The sequence below is a fragment of the Ostrinia nubilalis genome, chromosome Z, assembly GCF_963855985.1.
Source record: "Ostrinia nubilalis chromosome Z, ilOstNubi1.1, whole genome shotgun sequence".
NCBI classification, from domain to species: domain Eukaryota; kingdom Metazoa; phylum Arthropoda; class Insecta; order Lepidoptera; family Crambidae; genus Ostrinia; species Ostrinia nubilalis.
The window spans coordinates 23,275,972-23,302,220 of record NC_087119.1 but is presented as its reverse complement, the minus strand read 5'-3'; the positions used below and the strand labels follow the sequence as shown (position 1 = coordinate 23,302,220).

The 26,249-nt window shown below is 38.4% G+C and overlaps 1 protein-coding gene and 1 long non-coding RNA gene across 3 annotated transcripts in view; both read right to left on the bottom strand.

The window, feature by feature from the left end:
* The window catches only part of LOC135086721 (uncharacterized), a 227,931-nt gene that overhangs the window by 2,827 nt on the left and 198,855 nt on the right, over positions 1-26,249 (bottom strand). The gene's annotated exons all lie outside the window — the stretch shown is intronic.
* Positions 633-26,160, bottom strand: LOC135086805 (uncharacterized). Of its 2 annotated transcripts, none has more exons than XM_063981598.1 (11): positions 26,107-26,160; positions 22,733-22,786; positions 19,548-20,682; positions 11,058-11,198; positions 9,300-9,581; positions 8,764-8,852; positions 8,184-8,330; positions 5,642-5,795; positions 4,934-5,048; positions 4,090-4,466; positions 633-3,807 (listed from the first exon to the last, which is right to left on the bottom strand). In XM_063981598.1, exons 2-11 carry the CDS (start codon positions 22,741-22,743, stop codon positions 3,601-3,603), a joined length of 2,658 nt encoding a protein of 885 aa, XP_063837668.1. In that variant the 5' UTR covers positions 22,744-22,786; positions 26,107-26,160; the 3' UTR covers positions 633-3,600. The 2 variants fall into 2 exon arrangements, with proteins under 2 accessions (XP_063837668.1, XP_063837667.1); XM_063981597.1 differs by lacking the exon at positions 26,107-26,160 and adding an exon at positions 25,914-26,089.

Below are 26,249 nucleotides of genomic sequence, written 5' to 3'. Positions count from 1 at the left end.
TACGGATATCCATAACATCCCTGCTTGGTAAGATGGCCCTCTCCGTCCCGCTCATACCTTTTAAAATGGCTGCTCCACCTCACTTAAGCCAGAAACTTGAATTTTGGGCACATTAGAATAATATTTTTAACCAAGGTAGATAAAGTTAAAAACGGGATTATTTCCAATAAACAAAAATTGTCGACAATTACAGCAAGATTTTACAAAGTGTTATACCATTTTGGAATCCTTACTAAATGCGCCAAATTATGACGTCACTTGCCACACTCGCGTAGAACATTTTTTTTCAGTACAGTCAGTTTAAACTAGGCAAAATTTTTATTTTGAAATATTTTTTGGGATTAATGTTTTTTTTTTTCATCCAAGCTGGAGCAGTTGGTTTTGTAATTTTGATAACAATTTAGAGAAGCATTATTCAGGGTTACGTAACAAAAAAAAATTTGGAAAAAGTGAAGATTTGTGGCAACACGAGTAAAAGGACCGTCACCTGGAGTAGAATTTTTAGATTTTTTTTAAATGCCTATTATTTTGAAAATATGCCACATAGATTTTTTTTTATATTTTTCTGATAACCAGCACCACTTGCCTCAACACCCAGTTCCGGCTTGACGTTACATTACGGGACACCCTGTATACATACAATACAAAAATTATAAATAATATTTTTCATATTTGCGTTTATTTGGTAGGTTCATTTTTAATTTTATGATTGAATCAATGGTGAATATGATGAAAATTCATTTGTACTGTTTGAAATTAAAAGTGAAAGTGGTATAGTGATTTGACTTCTCAAAATCACTCGTAATTTAGGAAATATAAATACGACACATTTAATAAACGGCATTCAAGCCGGGCGTCATTTAATAATATTAAAATGATCAATAAATATGATACTATAATAAGTGAAGGGTACAGGGGCAAAACAAGGAATGTCCCTAAAATTCAAAAGTATATTTTTGATGGCAATATTTTCGATTTCCCGCGTATTTTTATTTGAAATTATACAAAAAGCGAAAAAACAAGTAATAGTCATATGTATTCATATTAGTAGTTTATAATTTTAAGTGACACATAAGAATATTTTAAACTTTAAAAAATTTTAATGTCACATTACGTAACTTTTTGTTTTTGTGACATTTCTTGTTTTGCCCCTGTACCCTTCAAGTATACCAAGAAATGTTTACATGTTCAAAACACTCGCATCAATAATTGAAATATTTAAAAACATTTCAGTTCTTTGCTGAACATGACATGTATTCCTTAGGATCTACAGAGATCTGTAACAAATAAAGAAAAGCGTGAAGCATCCCGGGGCAAATGTGAAAATGTATGGAAACAACACGACGCGCTTCCGTCGACTGTGTGTCAGAGGCGTTAAACTTGGCACAATATCACTTTTAAAAATGACTGTACGTTGTACGTATACACAGAATAATAATAAGTACTACGTACAGAAAGTTTTCTTGGCAAAGGTATTTAAAAAATGCATGTATGTAATTTAGCTTGTCTGCTTTAGCTGTTTTTACGACGAGAAAAATTCGAATAATTTCGGGGAAAACACCGGGCGAAGCCGCGGGCGGAAAGATAGTGTGTTATAATATCACATTTATAAAATTCATTAAACAAAATATAACGAATTATTATCACATCAATTTGAAATATCTACAATCTACAAGCTTCGACGAAATATCAATGGTTGGGCCTATGTCCAACTTTCTTCTCTTCCTTTTCTTCGGTGGCTCCAACTCTCAAATTATCTAGCTGCATGAGATGGTTTCCCACTAATCTGTTTATCGGATTCGGGGCCAGCACCTTCGCAGGAGCCAACCTTCGCGAAAAACCTCTATGGAAAATTAAGAAAAAACTCTATGTTTCTTGGAACGTCTGTCAACGAAGTCAATGTGAAAAATCCGCTGAATATTTGCTGAATATAAATTGAATTAATCAAAACCGCAAGAAATATCGACGGGTCGACCCTCGAAGCCTGGTCTCCGTCTTCTGATCCGCAGGTTGGTGGTTTCCGTTTTATGCAGCTGTATTTTTGAGTTGTTTGGAGTCACCAGCCGACCCCCGCATCATCTTTCTTCCCCGCAATTTTTTATTCCTGGTGTGGCTATTTACACGCCACACCAATCAATTTATTAGGTACGCTACTAAGTTTAAAATTTCCGGCACACAGCAGAGTGCGTACGACGTGAAGTTTTTATACAAATGACAAACGCCAGCGTATTTTGTGTGAGTGGTAGCATGGTCCTACGCGTGACAAAAACTCAAATTGTATTAAATTATCTTCATCATCACACACAGCTGAGTGCGTTAGTTTCTCCAGCCAAAGTGCCAGTCTACCAAGCATAATCGAACAACTCTCATAATCGTAGAGCAGTAGTTATCATGACAACTACAGGTTGATTTTGTTATCAGTATCCAAATTTTTAGGAGCGACTCGGAATCAGTAACTTAATAGATTTACGTAAAGAAAACATTTTTTTTTTCATATTTAATTACTTCTATCCGCTGCGCGCGATTTAAAATTGACTCACGTGGATAATTTGCTCCGTTCATTGAAAAATACGTACACACAGTTAATTACAAAGCTTAATAGACAATGGTACGCGAAAATAAGCCTTAACCTTTAAAAATTAAGATATGAGCACGAATTAAATTTTCAATAATTTTTTTCGCGAAAAATACCGCGATTAAGAATAATTAAGATAAAGTTATATTGTTATATTGTTCTATAGAACTTATTAAAAACATTTGGATACTGATAACAAAATCACCCTGTATATGTACAGCTCTAGAATTACGAGTTGTCCGTGCTTGGGGTACAGAGGCCTACGTTTCGCAGTGCTGTCAACAATGCTGATGATGCTAATGAGCACAACTCGTTTCCTTATGAACTACCAGTGTAAACATTTATGTACAGATTTGTGATTTCGGTCAGTGACCCCAAATTCCAGCCTCAACAATTTTAGAATGCTTCATTTTGATACTTTTAACAACACACATAACACCTATAATGTAATGAACCGGAAAAACGATTGTTTCTATGACAGCTTTTGTTTCTTTCTGTGAATGTCTGCATCGCACGCGCCGCAATCATTTAATTTGTTAATTTTGATCTAATTAAATAAACGGCAACCAAACCTTTTAAATTTGTTACTTCATTGCACTTTAGGACACAAAATAACACCTGATTTGTTCACTGACGTCAATAAATATAAACCATTAAAACAGAACATGTTTTCTATTCAACTAACCCCCACGGGATCTCCCCAAAATTGGCGCAGGCGATGTGGAATACGTGTAAATGTCAAAATAATTTCTCCAGACTATAATTTGTAACGTCAAAATTTTGTCGTTTCTAAATCAAGTGAAAGTACTTCTTTTAAAGAGGAACCAAATTAACGCTATATAAAACCTGGTTTTAAATTGATGCCCTAAAACAGAAAAGGAACGGTGTTAGCATCTCTAAAAATTTGTGACGTCACAGGAAAAGTGAAAACTGTCATAAAAAGGTACGTTTGTATTGACATCTTAATATGTAATGGAATCTCTAAACTATCGCGGAGAAAATGTTGTGATTAGATTAGATTACATCTAAATCTTCTCTTGTATAAAGGGATGGGCTAAGCAGTGGTTGACGGACGCCCGCTTGGCAGGGTCCAGCATAAGCATTCGTTCTAGAAGGTCCTTCAGTTGCGATATCTTCTTGGCTTCGGCCGGCGGTAGTCGGTGGTGGGGCGGAGCTAGTTCGGTCTGTAAATCTCTTGTCGGCTTTATACTGGACATGATGACAATTTTTTCCTGTAAATATAAAGATTAACTATTTACAAACTCCCATATTTCTATACGAAACGGTTTATGAAACGAATTTAAAAATAATGTATTTTAGATTAGGATTTTGTTACATTTCCAATATTGCATTTAATTGAGCGTTTACATGTTTCATATTACTTTACATATATTAAAAGTTATGCTTGTATACTTTCACCAGGGGAGATTACATCACCAGAGGCAATCGATAAAAATATTATTCGCCATGCAAATGATTAAAAAGAAAAAATAATTAAGACTAACAAAACTCACCCTTTCAGTAATTTTGTCCAGTTCGTGGTATAAGAAGTTGCAATTGGTATCGAAGTGCTGCTCCTTGAAATGTCCTTTCTTTATGATTTTGTTCGGGAACTTTCCTTTGAGGTCCATGAAATACTTGAGCATTTCGTTGTTGGATTTGCCGCTGAACATGATCTTTCCTGTGGAAAGTTCGTATATTGTGCAAGCCGTGGACCACATGTCTATGCCGTGGTCATAGGGGACCCCCATGATGATTTCTGGAGCTCGGTAGAAACGGGAGACTAGGTAGGGGGTGATTTCGTTGTCTGTGACGTGTGAGGCTGCACCGAAGTCGCAGAGTTTGAGCATCAGCTTGCTATCATTCACCAGGATGTTGTCGGGCTTTATGTCTGAAAAAACGAAGTTTACAGTTATAGAAATAGAAAAACATTTATTTTGGTTCGAACAATTAACACAGTTTGTATAAGTAAAAGGGTCAAACCAAAAATGGCCACCGCTCTATAGATAGTAGAACCCAGAAACTCTGTTATTCTGCGGAAGCCAAAACTTAGTTCAAATCCTTTTTATTTCTACATGGTAAGGTACAGAGATCGCAGCGTTGACATATAACGCGTCGCACTGGCCTATTTGATCTTAAAATTATACACTGTATAGAGATTCTCTCTTGATTATTTCTAAAACTGGTTACTAATCCTGAAAGGCGCAAAGACCTTTAAAGGGGGGCGCGGGCCATCTGTGTACTTAAGTGTAAAAAACCTGCGACCCACCAATAAATAATCTGGACTGTCACATAAAAAAAATGGTCGAAAGGGGGCGCGTCTCAAATAAGTTTGGGAACCAAAGTCTAGACACTCACCAGCGTGCAGTATCCCGGTCTTCTTGAGCAGTTTGAGCGCGAGCAGCATCTGCTGAGTGTAGGAGCGCACCGCCTTGATGTGGATGCCGCTGTTCTTGCCGTATTTCTTGAGGACCTGGACAAATGGGATTAATTAGGCGAATTGACTATTTTTAAGGGGGGGAGGGGGGTATCATAGCATGAGTTAGTACCAGAACATTCGTGCCGCCACTTGCTGCTGCAGAAACAATATAACTCGATTATAGCTCCTCTTTCAAGGGACACTGAATCAATAACTTTGGCCTTTATCATAAAAGTATCATTATGACAGTGTGATAGAAAATTCACTTGGGCGAAGTTGCAAGGACAAATGCAGTCTACATACTAAGACTTAGTCGGCGACTTCACATCTCGTTCAAGTTGGAAATCAGCAACTTTTTTGGTAGTTGCTATCAACATCAGTGTGACAGTCACTATTATTGACAGCCGCGTGTAGACAGAAGGTGTGTTAATTAGCAAGTAAAAATATTTCATTGTTTTACTACGATTTTCAAGCTATTTTCAAACTTAACGGCTTTGACACAAAGTAGCGTATCGTGCACGTAGAGGCTCCATAAGAGCAAAATATTTGACGATTTGTAAGAACTATTTAATAGTCTATACAAATAAAGAAATTTTGACTTGACTTGAGTGGTAAAACTGTCAGTGAATTAATGAATAAATACTTACTTCTCGCAGATTCATAGACAAGGGCTCGAGCACCATGCACAAGTGCCGCTTGTGGAAGAAGTGCCGGAAGAGCCGCAGGCAGTGGAACTTGTCATCGGGATCCGCGTCGTTAAGCCGCTTCAGTATCTCCAGCTCACGGAGACCCGTCTTATGCCTGGAGGCAACGAGTAAATGCAAATGTCATAAACAAAACAACTTCTTCTTTGTTGATGGCGGTGAACTTGTGCATTTTCGCCAATTTTGCTAAAACCCGTATGTGATGGTGGCGCCCTCTATTTACTTTTTTTTTTCTTTTAATATTGTATTTTTTTATTTTGTTTTTTCTCTTTTGTTTGTTTTTTGTGTATTGTCTCATCTCATGTTTGTTTCCAGCTCTCTCCAAAAATGGTCACCGCAGAATAACAGCGTCGTGTTCTGGTTTTATTTACCACTCCAGAGCATGACACAAGCTGAGCGGTGGCCAATTTTGGTTCTAACTTGTACTTGTTTTTTGTTATCTGATTCTGTGTGTTATATTTTAAGTTGGAACCAAATAAATGTTTTTCTTTCTTTAAAGATCAAAGTTCATAGTAGACTTATCAACTCGGAAAGGGATCAACACCGTATCGCCTTTCGCGCGCTTCCAATCGCGAGGCGAGACGTTTACGGTGCGAATAGCGCCCGTATTCACAAACGATGCTTGCTTAACTGAAGCAGCAAATCGAACGCATTGAATAAAGCTCTGTGATTGGTTCGTGTGTCACCCTGTGCGTCCACGCACACTGTGAGACCTCATAGTAATGTTTGTGAATACGGGCGTTGCAGTATGGAGTTTCATACAAAGAATACTTGGTGACCATATCGAGTTGATACTGTTACGACACTTTTCCGGGTTGATAAATGCGCGACGTCCTTAAGGCTGCGAAGCGGCTTAGGGCACACCACATTTTATTAAAATATGCGCACTTTTTCCTACAAACGTCTTTAGATAGAGTTCGACTTTTGCGTATATCGCGTCTGTATAGAAAAGTGTGAATAGGCCCTTCCTTAGCGGAGCAAGGTTTTTGCACATACAAATCAAGAGAGGAACGAGTACGAGGAATGTATCCGAGAGATGTGGGCAAATGATAGCTCTAGCAGCTGCAAAAACTCCGTTACGCATCTTCGCATCGCTCACCTGCGCAATGTAATAAACGGACGACATATTGATTGGTATCGATATCAAATGACCCTCAAAATATTAAGTTAATCGACCCCACCGTGTAGACAAACACAACCAATAATATGGCTCGACAATGCAGTGATAAAAACTGGTTGCAAATGATCCTGAGGATGCAACATTAATACAAACACACCTCTCCAAATCTTAAGGGTAGTTTTGACTGCTTCACAACATAACCGGTCACAAAACTGACCTTGAGACGGCTACATCCAAATTGCACTCAAAAACAGCCCTTATCCCAAATAATTACGGTGATATCTCAACCATTCTCCCCTTCGTGGGTGTACTATAACTTTAACGGATTTAACCGCCATCTGCTACCAAGTACCCTAAAATCAAGGGGCTAACATAACGAAAATAAAATCAATCCGCATAGCGACTCGGATATCGCGAATTCGTTACGTTTGAATAAAAAGTGGACCAACAAGTTTAATCCTGTTTGTAATTTGTTCTCGGTATGTCGGCCTTTAATAGCACTTAAGTCTCAAACAACTGTTTTAATCAGAACCCTACTGCTGATGTGGATCAACGTAAAATTTTCTCAGTACTGAGAGCGCAAGAAACATGTCACTAATTTTATAATTTTATTATTTTAGTACTGATCTTAAGTGGGCAGTTTCAACTCAAATGTACTCTTTTTCAAAACAACTGAGAATTCTTGATCTTTCTTTATCTAACAGTGAACGTATGGCTGAGAAAACAGTTGAAATATAAACTGGGTCACTGGGAGACGAGACGAAATGCGTGAGCTGTGCGTAGCTGTCAGTTGTCAGTCAATTGCTATCTATGAAACGCCGCATCGCTCCGCACTTCTCCGCACTTTATCGCGCCGCCGCCGCTGTCAAATTCTATAGACGCTCGATCTATGAGCGGAGAAGTGTCGGGCGCATTTGTTCTACCAAAGCGGAGCAGAGTGGAGATGTGCAAATAATGGAATCTGATTGGTAATTCAAAAACAAAAAACCCAACTGCGTAAAAATGAATTGTATAACATCACTATACAGCCAATAGGGACGGATTAGTAAAGAAAAATGTTGCAAAAACGGCAAATATTATTCAAACTATTTTCACGCGTATGAAGTCGCGGGCACAGCTAGTGTCTATGTCTAAAGCCCGGTCTCCGAGCATGTAGAATTTTGTCCAAATGATCCCAAGCTACCCATCCTTATCGCTCGCGCGTAATTATGTTGCTGTCGCGCTCGCACACTCACTGCGGGCGCCCGTCGCACAGTCGCGACAGCAATATAATTACGCGCGAGCGATAAGGATGGGTAGCTTGGGGTCATTGGACGAAATTCTACGTGCTCGGGGACCAGACTATAGTATAAAGTATCAACTCACATGATCTCGTTGTTGCGTATGATCTTGACCGCGACGTCTGTGTTGTTGCGCGTCTGGTCGCGTGCGCGCACAACATTCGAGAACACGCCTTGCCCGGTGTACCCGTACACGCTGTACCGGTTGTCGAGCGTCTCGCCGATGCGTACCCTGGGGGTACAAGTTTACACAGGTATATTGAAGGGTACAAGTTTACACAGGTTTATTGAGGGCTACAAGTTTACACAGGTATATAAAGGGGTACAAGTTGACACAAGTATATTGAGGGGTACAAGTTTACACAGGTATATTGAGGGGTACAATGTAGTCGAATATTTCATACAGGCGTGATGATGTCATGTCGTGTGGATTACTATGGTTTTCTTGTAAAAACTGTCGTACAAGTTTGTGATCATAAAAATCAGACATTCATGGCAAAGTTCTATTATAGTCTGGGAGTAAAATTGCTGTTTAGGAATACATATTCGATTCGATCGTATTCGATTCTCAATTCAACCAAAAAAAGGTATTTTATGTACACTATTGCGGAATATTATGTTGATTATTTATAGACATAATTAAACAAATAAAATACAAATCGTACCTATAGTAGCCCTCGGCGTCATCCCAATTGTCTGTAAGCGATGGATTCTCTAAAGCGGTTTTGCTATTCGGTTTGCCAGCTGTGGGAGTCTGCAAGTAAATATGTATTTCACTATAGAAAGAATAACATTTATTTTCGAAATAGAAGTTCTAATGAACTAGAGGTCTACTCCGTAACGATTACAATGTATTAAGACTGTAATACATTTCCACTATTAGAGCTACCTGTGTTGAGTGACAGATATTGGAAAGGTATAGCGGAGTAAATCCTCTTATAGACCATTGGTACTGAACTGTCCTATCCGTGACATTGACAGCGGGGCGCCATCGTCAATACCGGATTACTGGTTCCGATTTTTGCCATGTTGGAAACCATAACCATATAGTTGAACGATGGTGGCGCCTCCCTGTCAATGAGTTTAGTGGGACAGTTCAGTTTAGGTCATCTATATCCGAAATCCAAATAACAATCGAATAATTTGATAACTGGTAACCCACCTTTTTGTTTGACTGTGAACACTGTATTTCGGTACTCACATCAACACTGTAGTTGTCTTGATCAGCGAACATGTCCCATTCACTGCCTTTATTGGATTTCTCCAGCTTTATGGTTGTCTTTGATTCGTTCTCTATGTTCTTTATGAGTGCTTCGCTCGTCTGCTCTTTGGGAGGCGATCCGATCTTCTTTTCTGGCTGAGTGTCCCGGAAAACCTTTATTTCTGGAGTGAGTGAGCCCTTGGTGGTAGCAGACTCGGTCTGCGGTATTGGCACGGGGTTCTGTTGCACCTGATTGGAATTCTGCTTGTCACCGCCTAGCCTCTGTGGAGGACCATTTTATTGTTACAATATTGGGACGGTGTAGGGCTCAGTAATTAAGGTGTTCGCGAACATTGAATGCATATTGTAATGAGGGATTGAGTACGTACATTGAAGAATCTATTGATGTATCTTTGATTTAAACAAAAAGTTGTAAAAACTTTATTTTAAATAATAATACCAGGTAATAATAGAGCTTTTATTGTTCTGTTATTCAGCACATATCAGATTCTAGTGCTTAGCGATAAATAAAAACACGATTTTAATCTGAATGTTAACAAAATGTAACATGAATCGGGCATAATAGTATCAATGGGAAGGGTTAAGCACAAAACAGTTGTCAGGGGCAACACACTGGCTTACGAGGGGTGACATCACCCGCGCCCCCTGCAAATAACTGCTACATTTAATAGCGCAGTCTCCATTACGTTCATCGCAATCGATGTGAACACACGTTTTTTAAACGATATCAAAATCTTATTTAGTATTCTGAGAATATTTATAACTATTAAAATACTAGCGGCCGCCCGCGACTTCGTACGCGTGGATCCCGTTTTATCCCCTTTAAATTTTTCCTGAATTTTCTTTGCTATAAACCTCACGGAGCCCGAGACCTTTCCAACGAATGCAAAACCGTGGAAATCGGTTCGTGCGTTCTGGAGTTATAGCGTCAGGGAGGAAAAGCCGACTTATTTTTATATAGTAGATTCAAAGTTCTACATTATGTGGACTTTAACTTGCTTGGTGCACCATCTTACTTTAACTATAACAAACGTCAAAAATCTGTCTAACTCCATACAAAACACACCGGTTTAATCGTGAAAATTACGGTTAAGGCCAGGTGGTGCCACTCACCCTTAGTATAATAAATATGTGGGACTCGTTTACAATCGTGATAGGAACCTGAATTCGGACCATTCCTGATTGTTTGATAAATGTAGTCTGATTAAAAAGGTTTGGATATAGCTGGATGCAGGTCGCCACCAACCAACCATTGTGGAAATCATTGGGGGAGGCCTATCATATGTTCAGCAGTCGACGTCCTATGGCTGAAATGATGATGATGAATATAGCTAACTGTTACTTCGATAGTGTGTGTAGTGGAAGTTTATAAATGAAAAGAGTGGACTGTATGAAATTAATTTTCTATTCTGTATAAATATACAATATTATCGAGACCGTTTAGTGCAGTCGTTGAAGAGAGTGCGTCAGGATCGTCTTCTTCGATGTTCGCTCGCGAACCGAACATTGCTCGTTCGTTCGCCAAACGCTCGCCGCTCCCTCCGGTCACGCCGCCCGCGGGCAATGTCCGTGAGTATTACACCCGTATTCACAAACGATACTTGCTTAAGTGAAGCAGAAAATCGAACGCACAGCGTTGAATAAAGCTCTGTGATTGGTTCGTGTGTCACCCTGTGCGTCCACGCGCACTGTGAGACCTCATAGTAATGTTTGTGAATACGGGCGTTAGACACTAACCTTCATGAGTTGTTCCCTCTCCTGGCGCCGCCGCTCGATGATCTGCTGCTCCGTCTCTTCGTCATCATCAGTGTTGACGGAGATGTCCAGCTCCTCATCGCTGGAGCTCGGCACTATCTGGGCAACCTCGTTGGTAGAGTCCTGTGCAAGGAGTAAGTATTAGCAGAGTAAATACAAATGAGTAGGTCATCTTCATAGAAACGCACCGAGCGCGGTTTGTATGTGAGCGCGCGCCAATACGTATGCGGCGCGCACGCACACACTGACAAAATTCGGGGCAACTCACCGCTAATCCACGATAAATTTTGTCAGTGTGTGCGACGTGCGTGCGCGCCGCATACGTATTGGCGCGCTCACATACAAACCGCGCTCGGGCGTTTCAATGAAGATGACCTACTCATTTGTATTTAATCTGGTATTAGGGAATCGGTAGGAAATTGATTTATCAATATTATGTCAGTAAAGCATTAAGATAAGTACCTACTCATAAAACTCATTTATTTTTGCAAGTAGGCTTTTAAAAAGCACTTACACGTCCCAGTATTAACCCTACTACATTAAGATAGGGTACTTGAATACAGCTACGATTAGTTTTATAATTTCGGTAATTGATAGCATAAAATAAATAGCGAATATTTTAATAAATCTCACTTTCTTATTTATTCAATCACGGCACTTTTCGCTAATTACGCGAATAAATATAGATTCATCCTCCCCGGGATAGTATATTCCAACTTTATTACAGGTAAGTAACTTATTCACCCCAATAACTTTTTGAGAGAGGTAGGGTGTATTATAATTATTATCCATGTTACTCTGTCTAATAAAAATACGAATTTATAACGCGTATAGCATAATGCGTCTCAAAATAATAGTCGCAATCAATCATGTATGGAAAAATAAATTTCGTTAAATTCTCCATACAAAACGACAATATCAGAGGTCAACCTTTGTTAGTAAGTTTATTAAGTATGTAACTGCATAATTAGTCTACTAAAGCCTGGTCCGTGAGCACGTAGAATCCCGCCCAATGACCCCAAGCTGCCCATCCTTGTCGCTCGCACGTAATTATGTTGCTGTCGCGCTCGCACACTCACTGCGGTCGCGCGTCGCACAGTCGCGACAGCAATATAATTACGCGCGAGCGATAAGGATGGGTAGCTTGGGGTCATTGGACGGGATTCTACGTGCTCACGGACCAGGCTTTACCACCACTAAAGATGAAACGTACGACTGAATGAGCAGTGGGCGTGATTTTGGCGAAGCGTTCCTAGTTGCAAAAATAGTTGTTATCAGCGTCAAATAGTTCGTGACACCCAAAATGGCCAAAAAGTTGACAACACAACCTTATTTCAATTGTAACAAAGACGTTTGGCTACTTTGGTTGTTGTAACTATTTGACGCTGACTGTAGTACAGACGACAGCACATTGGACTATAAACTTTTGTTGCAAAATCATCTTTATTACAAGTACATAATATGCCACAGTATTATTTAGCTATATAGTCCGGTCGTCGAGCACGTAGAATTTTGGCCAATGACCCCAAGCTACCCATCCTTATCGCTCGCGCGCAATTATATTGCTGTCGCGACTGTGCGACGGGCGGCCGCAGTGAGTGTGCGAGGGCGACAGCAACATAATTACGTGCGAGCAATAAGGATGGATAGCTTGGGGACATTGGACGAAATTCTACATGCTCGGCGACCGGGCTTTAGATGTGACGTCATCTGCACATTGGTTCTACAATGGATAGCAATGAGATGTATCTGTTACCAACCCAGGTTTTAGTAAGTATTTAGGTGAGACAGGCTTAATGGTATAAATGGAGTGAATGATATTGTGTACCTATCAATGGTATGGAATAATAAAGGGTATATCTCATTACACTTTATTTTTAACTGTAATGGACAATCATGAAAATCATCGTGAATACAATTCAAAAAGAATTAAATTAATAAATACTTAATACTTAGCAAAGCAATGACTGTTTGCACCACAAATCTGCAAGCTGTTCTTATAGAATATGAAAAGCCTTAAATATGTATCTTAAAATATGTTTGTGTGATTTTATAACTATTTATACCCTGAAAGTAAACCCTGTTTAACCATTTTTGACACGATTTTAATGTAGGTACATGTGAATTCTGGTTTCTAATTCTCACACATTTCGTATTAAGAGCGTTTACGCCGTTTGGCGCAAAAACAGTACTTTTTCAACTCGTTACAATCATTAACCAGTAATATTACAAATATGTTATAGGCATAAATAGTTAGGCAATTTCGTCGTCTAAATAGTTAATTGAGAAAATATTGCGATTAGTTTAGTATTTAAGAATTCTATCAAGATAAGTCCACACAGGTTTTGTAAATTTCCACTTTAGCGTTAGTTTACAAGCTGAAATTTTTATAAAAATACTGTGAAAACGATTTAACAAACATTTATATCCTATAGCATAGATCCTTGGGCAAATAGTTATCTGAGAAAATTTTTAGATTAAGCATTTTACAATAAGAAATCACAAATTAAAAGAACGTGAAATACCCGAAAATCAAAGTGATTTTTTTACCAATTTTCTTCCTTTATTCAACACAAAAATAGCTTAATATAATAGAAGAATATCTTATCTAAAATATTTACTTTGAAATTTAAAATAATTCATTGTAATTTTTTTTCTATGAGTATTTGAAAAGTACTATAAACGCCGCGCACGAATCGTTCAAATTCAGTCCGCCTCGAGGCGTTCCAGAGTGAGGTCACGTCGCTCGGTGCTCTGCTGACATGTGTCACGCGTACGTTGATCTTTGACAGGTAGCTGGACTTTTATAGTGTATCCGCAAATTCTTGGTGGTAGATTTTGCGATCACGTGGTAATTAAAATATTTTATTGTTATTTTTCATTACAGTCTATTTTTACAACAAATTATATTTCAGACGTAATGAAAATAAAATTAAGTTATTTTTAGCGATGAAACGAAAACGAATGACGAAAATTTGGAACAGCAAGTTATGTATGTATGTATACTAATATTATAAAGAGGAATAATACTAATAATTTATTTGCCATAAATAGGTGGTTACAGAATAGTTACTAGAAATGCTCTGCCAGCAGGGTCCCACCTAGTTGTAGGGGGAACATACACAACATATTACAGTCGGAAAATCTTTGCGGTGGGTACCTCGGATTGTAGTTAGTTGGACAGTGGTCATTTGACGGCCACTTGAATCGTCTCACCCCTAAGCTTTTGGCTACCGCCGGCGCACTAAGCCGGTTGATGCCTAATCACGGAGGCCCGGCCGCACTGAGTCGCTGACTATACTTTTGCGTCGCGTGTTATATGGTCCTATATGGGGCTCGAGTATGGCACAGTGCTGTGTAGTCGTGGAGCATCCTACTGTTGAAAAAAGCGCAACGCATAATATCACTGAGGCACAGGCTGAGGTAATTCGTGGATACCGCATAGTATCCGCAGTCCGTCTATTCCCGGTTGTGGACACTGACTATGTCCCTACTGAGGATAAATGAGAAAAAAATTATTGTCATTAGTGGCGACGTATAACAATCCTACTTCATATCCTACTAATATTATAACTATAACTAATATTATAAATGCGAAAGTTTGGATGTCTGGATGTTTGTTACTCTTTCACTCAAAAACTACTGAACGGATTTAGTTGAAACTTTACAGTATTATTGTTTATAACCCAGATTAACATATAGGCTATAATTTATGACGATATGTGACAAATAAATTTCAACAAATAAATAAGACGTGTCTAAAAAGCGCAATCTATCGTCATTGGTTAAAATCTACAGCGCTGGACAAACTACTGTTTTTGACGTTCGTAAATATTCATGCGGGGGAAGCCGTGAAACGCCATCTATCAACATGATATCAAACAACAGATTTTACGAACTAAGGAGTAAAACGAGGTCCACGCGTACGAAGTCGCGGGCGGCCGCTAGTTCAAAATAAAATTAATAATATTTGTATTCATCTGGTCTTACTTGACTTTTACTTTACGTATGTCATGCACGATGACATTTGCGTCAATATTTGTGTACGTCCCCACTAGGCATAATTGGGATGTATTTTTCTAATTTGTCATAAGTTGTGAGAAAGCCTGTAGCTACAACTGGGAAAGTATGTGTCGCACTGTCACCACTGGTGACAATCGATATTATTTATGCCATTTATCCTCAGTGGCGACAAAGCTAGTGTCGACAACCGAGAATAGACGCCAGTTGCGAGGTGACCATAAGTCCCAAGGGGAAATGTAAGTACGTGTACGTGCACCACGAGAGGTGGAAACCAAAAGGTAGAGGCTTGAGGATCTAGGCCCTAGAGTGCAGAAGGGTACGCCCGGCCGTCAGCCAAATTTTACGTCGCACCATAGAGGCAGTTCTGCCTGTATTAGAGGAGTGGGTGCGACGGCATGATCGCCTCACACATAGGGCGACCCAGGTTCTACCGGGCCATGGGTGCTTCGGGCCATTCCTCCACCGTATAGGCCGAGAGCCTGTAGATGGTTGTCAGTTAACACTGCAGTCTTGGCACGTGAGTCACCGCAGCAGACTGACACGCTCCAACAGTGCCCAGCCTAAGCGAACGAGCGGCGGTTGGAAATGACCTCTCCCTACCAATCGGGAAGAGGCGTGAGATAGATAGATAAATTGTTTATTTGTTGTAACACACACTTTTTTTAATGCTTTTAACACACACATTATGTATAGTTGCTATTGAAATTCAATTCAATATCGAAATAAAGTTAGTTAGTCAAGAAACACACTAGGTGACACCACTGGTATTTTGTTACACAGCTTAGTAATAATTTCAACAGTTGCAACATAACAAAAGTGACAAAACAACAGAAGATAAAGATGACTAGCGTTTCAAATAGTTGCAAAGAGCTCAGTATAAACACTACCCTCAAAAGGGCAGAACACTGATTTTCAGCTTTTGCTAGAGAACGCATGAAGCGTACAGGTACGGAATGAACCCGCTCGCTTTCGGAAACAATATCTACATTAGTATAAAATACTAGCTGACCCGGCGAACTTCGTACCGCCTTAGCGTAGAGATTTTCTTAATATTTTTTTCCGTAAGAACCATCCTTGGACTTCCACAAACATTTAAAAAAAAGAATTATCGAAATCGGTTCAGCCGTTCACACGTGATGCCGTGACAACGCGAAACGGGTTTCATTTTTATATATATAGATATTCTTATGAGACAAATAACAACTGTCTACAGCATTTTTGCGCACGGATTATGCATAGCTTATTTTTATTGCTTTAATACCTAGAAATAAGAATAACAACAAAAAAAATTTCTGAATTTGCTTTTATGTGTAAAAAATAGAAAAATTCATATCAATGAATGTATGAAACATGAACATAGAGATGATTTTATTTGTTGCCAAATATATTTTTTTATTTCTTTCTTTCATTCTTTCTAATTATTAAAACACACCAAACATAGGGATTGCAATTGCTGGATCCAGCATACAGCAATCCAGCTGGATCCAGCGCCTTTTTAAACATGCTGGATCCAGCATACAGTGCTGGATCCAGCGATGCGGATCCGCAGACGTATAATTTTCATTGCTTAGTTTCGAATTGCCGCCATTTTCAAAACGGCGCGGTGACGTTGCCGTTCTGTTGTTTTGTGCGTTTAATGGCGCCTCACCGAAGTTACTGGTACGTTAGTGTGATTGAAAAATCCAAAAAAGTATGAAGAAGCAGTAAAAAAAACTGTCTATTTTCCTTTGCCAAAAAAGAATGCGATATGGCAGGAGATGAAAACTTTGTTAAAACGAGTAAATAAACAAAATGTGCAAGAAGATAAAGATATCATGGAGTTAGAAGAGAATGGTCTACATGATGTCGCAGAACCCGTTAAAATGACTTCAGGGCAAGAGCTTGAGATGGAACTTAAAAGAGAGAAGGAGAACTTTAATAAACAAAAGCCAAAGCCAAGTTTAGTGGTCAATTAGATTACGAAAAGGTACTGAAAAAAGAAATGAGCGTATATGAGACCGAACGAGTGCGAGGTTAACATTTATCTATGGTGTATGACTATTTCTTCTTCTTCTTCTTATTCGTTACGCTCTTGGCAGAGCGGTCGTGGTCATTCTACTATTCACTATTTATTGATCCTAAAACCGACCAGTGTGGAAACCGAAAGGGCATTCTCAGTAATGAATCGCAAAATGTGTTGGTAAGCGCCGACCTCAACAACGCCTGGACCAATTTTTTAAAATGTTGGTTGAAGTCCAAGTATGGTTTTTACGGCGAGAAAAATTCGAACAATGTCTGGGAAAACCCTAAAAACAGCCCTTTTTTCACGCGGGCGAAGCCGTGGGCGGAAAACTGGTTAAAAAAAAAAGTCTCAAAAATGTCGTCTTTTTATTTGCGTTCCACATTTTGCTGGATCCGCGCTGGATCCAGCTGGATTCAGGTCAATCCAGCAAAAATCCAGCTGGATTGAAAACGCCGCTGGATTGCAATCCCTAACCAAACATCCATTTAAGATTCATTCTCACGAGAGAAAATTTAAAATAGAGTCCAAATATTTATTAAAAATGAAAAGTTCTAATTTCCTGTCATGTTCCATAGAAGATTTTTCTCATAAAAATTTAACCCTATCATGCTTACAGTTTACTGGCCTTGGTAACGTCGTCTCTTAAATCCCACTATATTTTGATGAAAGCGTGCCTCTTGTTCTTGCGAATAAGCCCCCATAATTATCTATAAATATATCCCAATTAGAATGTGATGTGCATCTTTAGAGACATTCTACTATGAAGATGGAAAATTCAAATCGCTATAACTCTTTAAAAAGCAAATATTTTCGATTTGTAATCGCACTTTTTTATATAAATTTGCTTATATAATCAGAATATAATAAGTAAAATCCATGCGCAAAAAAAAAATTTTTTTTTGTTGACCGGTGTAATCTGATTGTATAGTGTGCTTACTTTCTGTGAAAGTGTTCTTTCACAGAAAGAAGCAGTGAAAAGGGGGAGCGAGAGGCCTCAGCCGACACTCCGGTTATCCGCCGCCGACACCCTGGGCGCAAGAGGACAGCTTATGGTCTCCAACTGTCCCTTCCTAACAGGCCTCGGTCGCTAGACATGGAGGTGTCTGGTGGCGGCTAAGGACGAATGCTACAGGCAACAGCCAATGGCGATGTCCCGCGTTCCATCATATCACTCATATGGATCATGGCAGAAACAGTTAGGTTTTTAGTGGGCTACCCACCTTCTGGTAGGAAGAACCCCACATAAACAACTACCTGCCCCCGCAGCTGGTGGGTATGAAATGTTATGCATTTTCCGGATAAAAAAAGAATAGTTAACAGGAAAAGTTTGTTTTGAATAGAACCGAATTGAAAAAATCTCTCACCATTAAAATTCATTTTTTTTTCTGCTGAACATAGGCTGTACAAAATATTCTCAAAATAGTAAAAAAACCTTTGATAATTTACTATTTGATAAAGAATTTACGTATTTATTATTTATTAGGACTAATGTATACCATGATTTATAATTATGGAGTCGGTGTTGGAAGATTTGAAGATTTTATAGTTTCCTTGAGCTGTCATTTGACAGCCTGGCACACTTTTACGATGGTGGATCAAAGTATTTTGGTTTGACTATAGAGCGTGAGAACACGCACACAGTCACAATTATTTTAGTGTGAATAAAAATAGCATCGAAATTACCTAAACTTGACATGCCACGCTAGACGTAAACGCTCTTAAAATTTATAAGTAGCAAGGAATATAATATTTTGGTCAGAAATAAGGTAAGCTTAAAGTACAATAGTCAAGTACCCTATACCTTAAAATTATGAAAACTAAGAAGCTTGTGTAACACAATTAGCAAATATAAATGTAAATTACAATGATTATATTTCATTTTATGAAATGTATTATTAATAGTAGAAACTGGACGATAAGATTTTTTCATTATTATTAAACAATAATTTTATACTTATTACATTCGATTACACATATATTTTTTTATCACCGAAAATACCTCATTATATTTCATTTCTCATTGTGTATAATAATAATTTTCTATGAAACACAAGATGAAATCTTTCAAAAAAATTTCACTATCCTACGAGTATACTTATCTAGGCAAACCATTTAAGTAATATGGAATTAGTTCCTTTTGCCATTCGCAACGCAATATAGATATAGATTCGTAACATTATTTAGTAAAGTTGGAACAGATCACTAGAAGTAAAATTTTCAAAATAATTGAAAAAATATTATGAAACTATTACACCGAAGAAAGGGTTTAACGTCGCGTATCATTTTCATAATATAAATTGTAATTTCGATGCGCACTTGCGTAACTTAAAGCTGAATTATGGTGATATTAATGAGTTAGGCATGGAAAGGCTGGAAGAGTTAGTAAGTGTTTAGAAGCGTTGCAAAAGCTTTTTGGTGTGCGATGATTGGTGGAACGATATGTATACCTGCCGTCTGTCCCGGTCGCCCCTACCGATTCGGTCCCGCGACCGGTCTCTGTACCGATCTCGACCACGGTCCATCGACCGGCGGTCTCGGTCGGAGAACCGGCGGTCCCTACGCGTCACCGACCGGTCTCTGGATCTTCGATGCCGCGCCATGTCCCGCTCTCTACGCCTTAGTTCCGAAGACCTGCGCTCTCTCTCCCGCTCCCTTTCTCTCTCTCTCTCCCGCTCGCGCTCCCGGATCTCCCTCTCCCGTTTCTTTTCCCGCTCCCGCTCCCGCTCACGCTCCCGCTCCCGCTCCCGCTCCGCCTCCTGCAACTTACGACGTTCCCTCTCCTTCCTCTCCCTATATTCTCGCTCCTCTAACCTCTTCTCCATTTCTTTTCGATTCTCCCTGTTTATGATTTCCCGCAGATCTTCCTCCGGCCGTTTCACCTTGTACTTATCACGCTCCGAAGACCTATCTTTACTGGTTTTGTGTTTGCTGCTCCGTTTCGATTCCTCCCGGTCCTTATGCCGCCTGTACGACGGTGACCTATCATTAAAGGATCCGTCAGTCTTATGTTTAGAGTCTCTAAAACTTTCATCATCACTTTTGTCTGAAAAATAAGCAACCAAACGAGCTTGCAGAAGCTCTTTCTGCTTCATGAGCTCTTCCAAATTCAAATCATCTTCAATCATAGTCAACTCTGGACTAGCACAATCTTCCTGATAGTTTTCTGTCTCCGAATTCGAAGATATAATTTCTAAAGCGTCATCTTTGTCGATGGATCTTTTTGAGTGATTGTTTCGACTACTACTTCTAGGTTTTGCAGATGCGTCACCGTTTTTGGTTTTCACGGAGCCAGAGCCGAAGGAATCGGAGAGCGGCGAATGTAGGGAGCCGTGCTTCAACGAAGCTTTACATTGCTTTGACTTTTTGATCAGTTCCTCAACGTCTGAGAGAGAGGTCTCGCTTTCGGGCTCGGGTTTGGGGCTTTTGTGTTTTTCCTTTTTGGACTTCTTCTTCTTTTTGTATCCTTTTTCATCACCATTGTCTTCTCTTTTCCTTTTCTTGTGCTTCTTGTTTTTCTTCTTCTTCTTGACTTCTTCATCAATGCTCTCTCCTGTGGTCGACTTCTCCGATTCAGGTTTTGTTCTGAAACAATTCACACGACAGATTGTACTTACAAGCGAGGGCTCCACACTCTCCGGGACATCTTCATTTCCATTGACAACATAATGAACAACTCTGCAATAGTGAATGTTGATAAATGTTTGGTTTATAGCAACCGATCAAAAACGCAGTTCCTAATGTTCCGAGCAGATAAGCGGAGCGCTAGGTGCAGAAATTAAATTTTACTTTTGCTTTTTTCTCAGCCTTTCTACATGGAACACTTAAGAAATAAGAGTTACTATACTCGCTTGGTTTTTACGTTAGATCCGAGGAGTTGTATTGATATATTTATAGTGAAATCCATGTTGTTCATTGTGATGTTGTATGGAAGTGCCATTTTAAAAAAATTAAGTCATTTTGTGGGAAAAAATATTACATAAACATGTTTTGTTGTGGTTTTGTAAAATATCGATGGGTTGACATCAAAACTGACATATTTTGATTAAAAACCATAATGCAAGAAGAACTGTCAAGATCCTACAAGGTAGGAGTCAAAAAGTTTTAATAAAATATATTCATCATGCGCACCGTCTTGCACCGCCGATTTCGGATTATACTCATATTTACAACTTACCTCCATCCTTTAAAGATGGACCCATACACGAAACGGCATGAAAAATTGGAACAATGTTTCTGGTACAGCCCTTCATGAGCTGCTAAGCATGTGTGCAAGTCTATGGTGCAAGTCGACCTTCAAATCGTTTAGAAACGCAGTAGGTCAAAAAAGGGAGTTATGTATCAAAATGTTGCTAGTGTTTACTCATACTATCTTTTGTTAGCATACCTAAGTGAATCGAAAGACCTAGTAAGTAGGTAAAATTTTCCAGACTGGGAGAATCAGCTATGTTCTTGGCAACAAATATAAAACATAGCCACGATAGCCGAACGTGAAGAGGTCGGAGTGGCCGACTAATTTGTGCAATACAAATTGCTAATAATCTTTTTAAAAAAAAACTATATTTTAAACTTTGTACCTACATACATGCTTATATAGCACGTGAACGCAACACTGGCTAAGGCGGTTATCACACTGCGCCGGGCTCCGCCGCGGAGCGCGTGATTTTCATATAAAAAATCACGCGCGCGGACGCGTGGTCAGTGTGAAGTGCCGCGCGTGTTTTCTGTACAAACTGAGGTACTTGCATACAATAATCTGTCGCCCCGCCCTCCGCGGCGGAGCGCGGCGCAGTGTGATAACCGCCTAAGCCTTATCTGTAAATTTCTTGTGTCAGTGCGCATGCATTTTACCTATCTCGAATAGTCTCGAATCTGATGTCAAGGAGATACAATGTATTGTAACACTACTAGACGATAAAATCAATATGTAATTCCTTGACATGGTTATAAGAGAAAATCAATAGTTTTGAAGCAAGGGTGTTTGTGGGCGGCAGACGGCCGTGGGCGAAAGCTCTCACTTCTAAGTATTTTAAGAAATCATCCCAAGTAATATTTACAATATAGGACAAGCAATAAAAATGTTATCGCATCTATTTGGCTTTCAAATATTGCTACTTTTTTATTGCTACGTTTTATGTTGTCTTCGAGAGACAATCAATGAGGGCTATCGTTTTTATACTTAACAGTTGGCACCCCTGGCGATTGACAGGACTTTACTCTACAGTGGCGCCATCTTGATGAGTGCAAACTGGTGAGCGCTAAAACGATAGCTCTTCATTGCTGAACTTTTTCCAGCAAACTCTCTTCCTGGCTCAGTCTACAAATCTTTGGGCGAGACTGGCAATGCCTTGTCTTTTCCGTCGATTGTACTGTAGTCCACCTTCTCCACATAAGGCCTGTGCGAGTTCGTTTGCATGAGTTTCCAGTTTCTCCTGGTATTTCAGGCTTGCCTGTACTAATTCCTCACGAACAGTGTTTATGCCTAGGTCAAGATACATGTATTTGTTGCTAATACATTGGGGTATGCTGAGCATGGTTCTAAGTGCTTTACTTTGGAATCTTTCTTGTATAACACATCACACACAATAACATCGCAATGCAAGATACTTAAACATAGGAAATAGGAGGTACTCACTCTTTGCCCATTGCTGAAGTTTCCCTTTCACTTATTTATACCAAATACCGAAATCTGTAACAAAGAAAACAACTATAAGCCAAGAGTAAATTGAAACAGGTTTTAAGCTTTAAATCTATATTAATATTATAAATGCGAAAGTAACTGTCTGTCTTGCTTTCACGCCTAAACGACTAAATCGATTTTGATGAAATTTGGCATAGAGATAGTTTGAGTATCGAGAAAGGACTAGGATAGTTTTTATCCCGGTTTTTTAAACAGGGACGCGCGCGATGAAGTTTTTCTGTGACAGGCAAAATTCCACGCGGGCGAAGCCGCGGGCGGAAAGCTAGTTAACCCGGCGAGCGTAAGGTTGGGTGTGGTACACCCAGACCTTGAAAAATCGATTAATATTTTAATAACGAATTGTTGTTATGCTTCGTGCGCTTGAGTAGCTGCGCGGAGGGGCATACGGAAGCGTCCCTTGCCACTGTTTCAGGCGACCGCCGCCCGAGGTATGCTGAGGACGAGGTTGAAGCTGTCCGCGGGTGCGTGACACCCGCCTTACGCTACTTGTAATGAATTTGATCAAACACATTTTATTTTATTTTTATTATTTTATGGATTTTTTTGGTTTTTCTTCAGGCTAAAGATCTAGAATGTCTTACGAAGATTACACCGATCAACAAAAAAAAAAATTTTTTTTGCGCATGGATTTTACTTATTATATTCTGATTATGTAAGCAAATGTATATAAAAAAGTGCGATTACAAATCGAAAATATTTGCTTTTTAAAAAGTTATAGCGATTTGAATTTTCCATCTTCATAGTAGAATGTCTCTAAAGATGCACGTCACATTCTCATTGGGATATCTATATTATAAAAGAAAGTCGTGTTAGTTACTCCACTTATAACTCAAGAACGGCTGAACCGATTTAGCTGAAAATTGTCAGGGAGGTAGTTTAGAGCCAGGAGAAGGACATAGGATACTTTTTATCCCGTTATTTATTGCCATTAAGGCGGAACAAAGTTCGCCGGATCAGCTAGTTTATAAATAATTATGGGGGCTTATTCGCAAGAACAAGGGGCACGCTTTCATCAAAATATAGTGGGATTTGAGAAACGACGTTACCAAGGCCAGTATACTGAAAGCATGATAGGGTTAGATTTTTATGAAAAAACTCTATTTTAATTTTTCTCTTGTGAGAATGAATCTTAAATGGATGTTTGTTATGTTTTAATAATTAGAAAGAATGAAAGAAAGAAAGAAAAAAATATATTTGGCAACAAATTAAATCATCTCTATGTTCATGTTTCATACATTCATTGATATGAATTTTTCTATTTTTTACACATAAAAGCAAATTCAGAACAATTGTTTGTTGTTATTCTTGTTTCTAGGTTATAAAGCAATAAAAATAAGCTAAGCATAACCCGTGCGCAAAAATACTGTAGACAGTTGTTATCAAATAGATTATCAGGTCTTTTCAATCAAACTGAATTCAGTTCTTCCGACAAGTCTGGTAGTGACCACAATATTGATAATGTCAACGAAAGAAATTTTGAAAGTGACAAAGGAGTAGGAGATGTATGACGAAGGGCAGCATGAAGGATTGATAGAGAATAATGGCGAATGCAATGGTAGTTATTTGTTGGGAAAACATGGAACAAAATGGTTCACAGTACCAAAAACTCGTCTGTAAAAACTGCACAAAATCTCAAAACGAATTAAGTATTTTTTTTATTAGTTTGATTATCCATTTTTAGTGTTATTTTGTTCTTATGTTGAGTCTATTTAAAGAAAAAATAGTCTTTATTGTTTTTGTTTTCATATTTTTGACAAAAAATCATAAACATGTGAAATTACTAATTATTGTAAGTTCTAATTATTAATTTTCTTAATTTCTTAAATAAATAACATTGCTAAATTATTTATTGTAATTTGTTTCTTAAATAAGTTCAAAATATAACTAAATATCAGTTTAATATCAAAGAAAATAGATATTTAAAATAATAGTGTATAATAACCACACAATCACGATCTGGGTGTGCTACACCCACCTAGCGCTTTTTGTTACTTTTTCCAACCTTACGCTCGGCGGGTTAAATATAATATGTAACTAAATAGATAAATAAGTGTAAGTTACATAAATAGCAACAAAAAATTAAAATTATGATGTAATATATAATTGTATGTTGCAATGATGACATAATATTGAGAATAATTCTAAAAAAAGGAAATGATATACACATTCTGTAAATATTAATGTGATAGCCCACTAAGAAGATGGGGGCTTCGTAATGAGCCCCATGAGTCAGTTATGAGGAAAAAGACAAGAGTTTGGACTGCAAATAAGTTGGTTGTGTCCCCAACTTGTAACTGCCAAACTACAGTGGCAATGTGTGCTATGCACTATTGCAAATTACTCGGGCTACATTTATTAATGTTTCGACTGTTATTCCGAGTATTATTGTATATTTTGGTGTGTTTTTGATCTAGAGACCAGTCAACGTGCTTCACATTATTTAATAATAAACAAACAATTAACGGGCATACATATCAGTGTGCCACCAGGCCATTAAAATAAAGACAAAAGTACAGAAAATTAAATAATAAGTAGGTACATTCGCAAAATTATGTTGATACATTAGAAATGTCTGGTTGTGTAGCTTACACAGGCATCAGACTATAAGCTGCCACCCTACTCTCGAAGCTATCTCAATGAAATTGGAAAATAGTTTTATGAGACTCTTAAAAGCCAAGGGTTACTGAAAATTCTAGTCCACTGTTACAAACCTACTTACTTGCCTGAGAGTAGGGTCAGATGTGGCATATGTAGTGGATTTATTTAAGTGGATTGACAGATCTCAAAATTAATAGGAAACAGTCGCAATTTGAAGCTGTTTTAACTTGTTTTAGGTTATGTTATAACAAGTCACTTTGCATTTAATAGTTTACAGTTGAATTGTTATTCGTCTTCCGACACAACAAGAACCTTAAGCGATCGAAAATGCCGCTTGACCATCAATGATATAACACCAGCTTCGCAAGTAAGACACGCAAACTGAGCCATGGCGCTAACATGGAATTTTTTTACGGATTCATTTCATTGTCAAAATTTAACGTAGCATGCTTCACTGAGAATTGCAAATAACATGTTTAAACTATTGTTATAAATAAGTTTAATATTAATTACACACAAAAAATATGATTCTTCTGCAAACAGTGTCAACGCAAATACTTTTGAAATGTAATGGCAGCAGGACAAATGTTCTCCACGAAAGTATTATAGAAATGAAATTTGTCGAGTGATTTATGATCCTATATAGGATAAATTAGAACTAAATCTGGAATAAAGAATAAATTGAAAAAAAATCCAAACGTGACATTTACCGTACAACAATCACAGGAACATTTATATTTTTTTTCACTGAATGAATGCATGCACTTATTTAGATAGCAAAGATATAACTTTAATTCGTAGCCAAGAACTAGCTCAGTTGTAACTCTGAAAATCGCATATATAGCCATTGCAT

Excerpts from the sequence above, each read along its gene's own strand:
- LOC135086805 (XM_063981598.1), bottom strand. Across the intron at positions 9,582-11,057 it reads AGAGGGAACAACTCATGAAG|AGGCTAGGCGGTGACAAGCA; the intron begins GTTAGTGTCTAA and ends GGTCCTCCACAG. Across the intron at positions 5,049-5,641 it reads TGTCTATGAATCTGCGAGAA|GTCCTCAAGAAATACGGCAA; the intron begins GTAAGTATTTAT and ends CCATTTGTCCAG.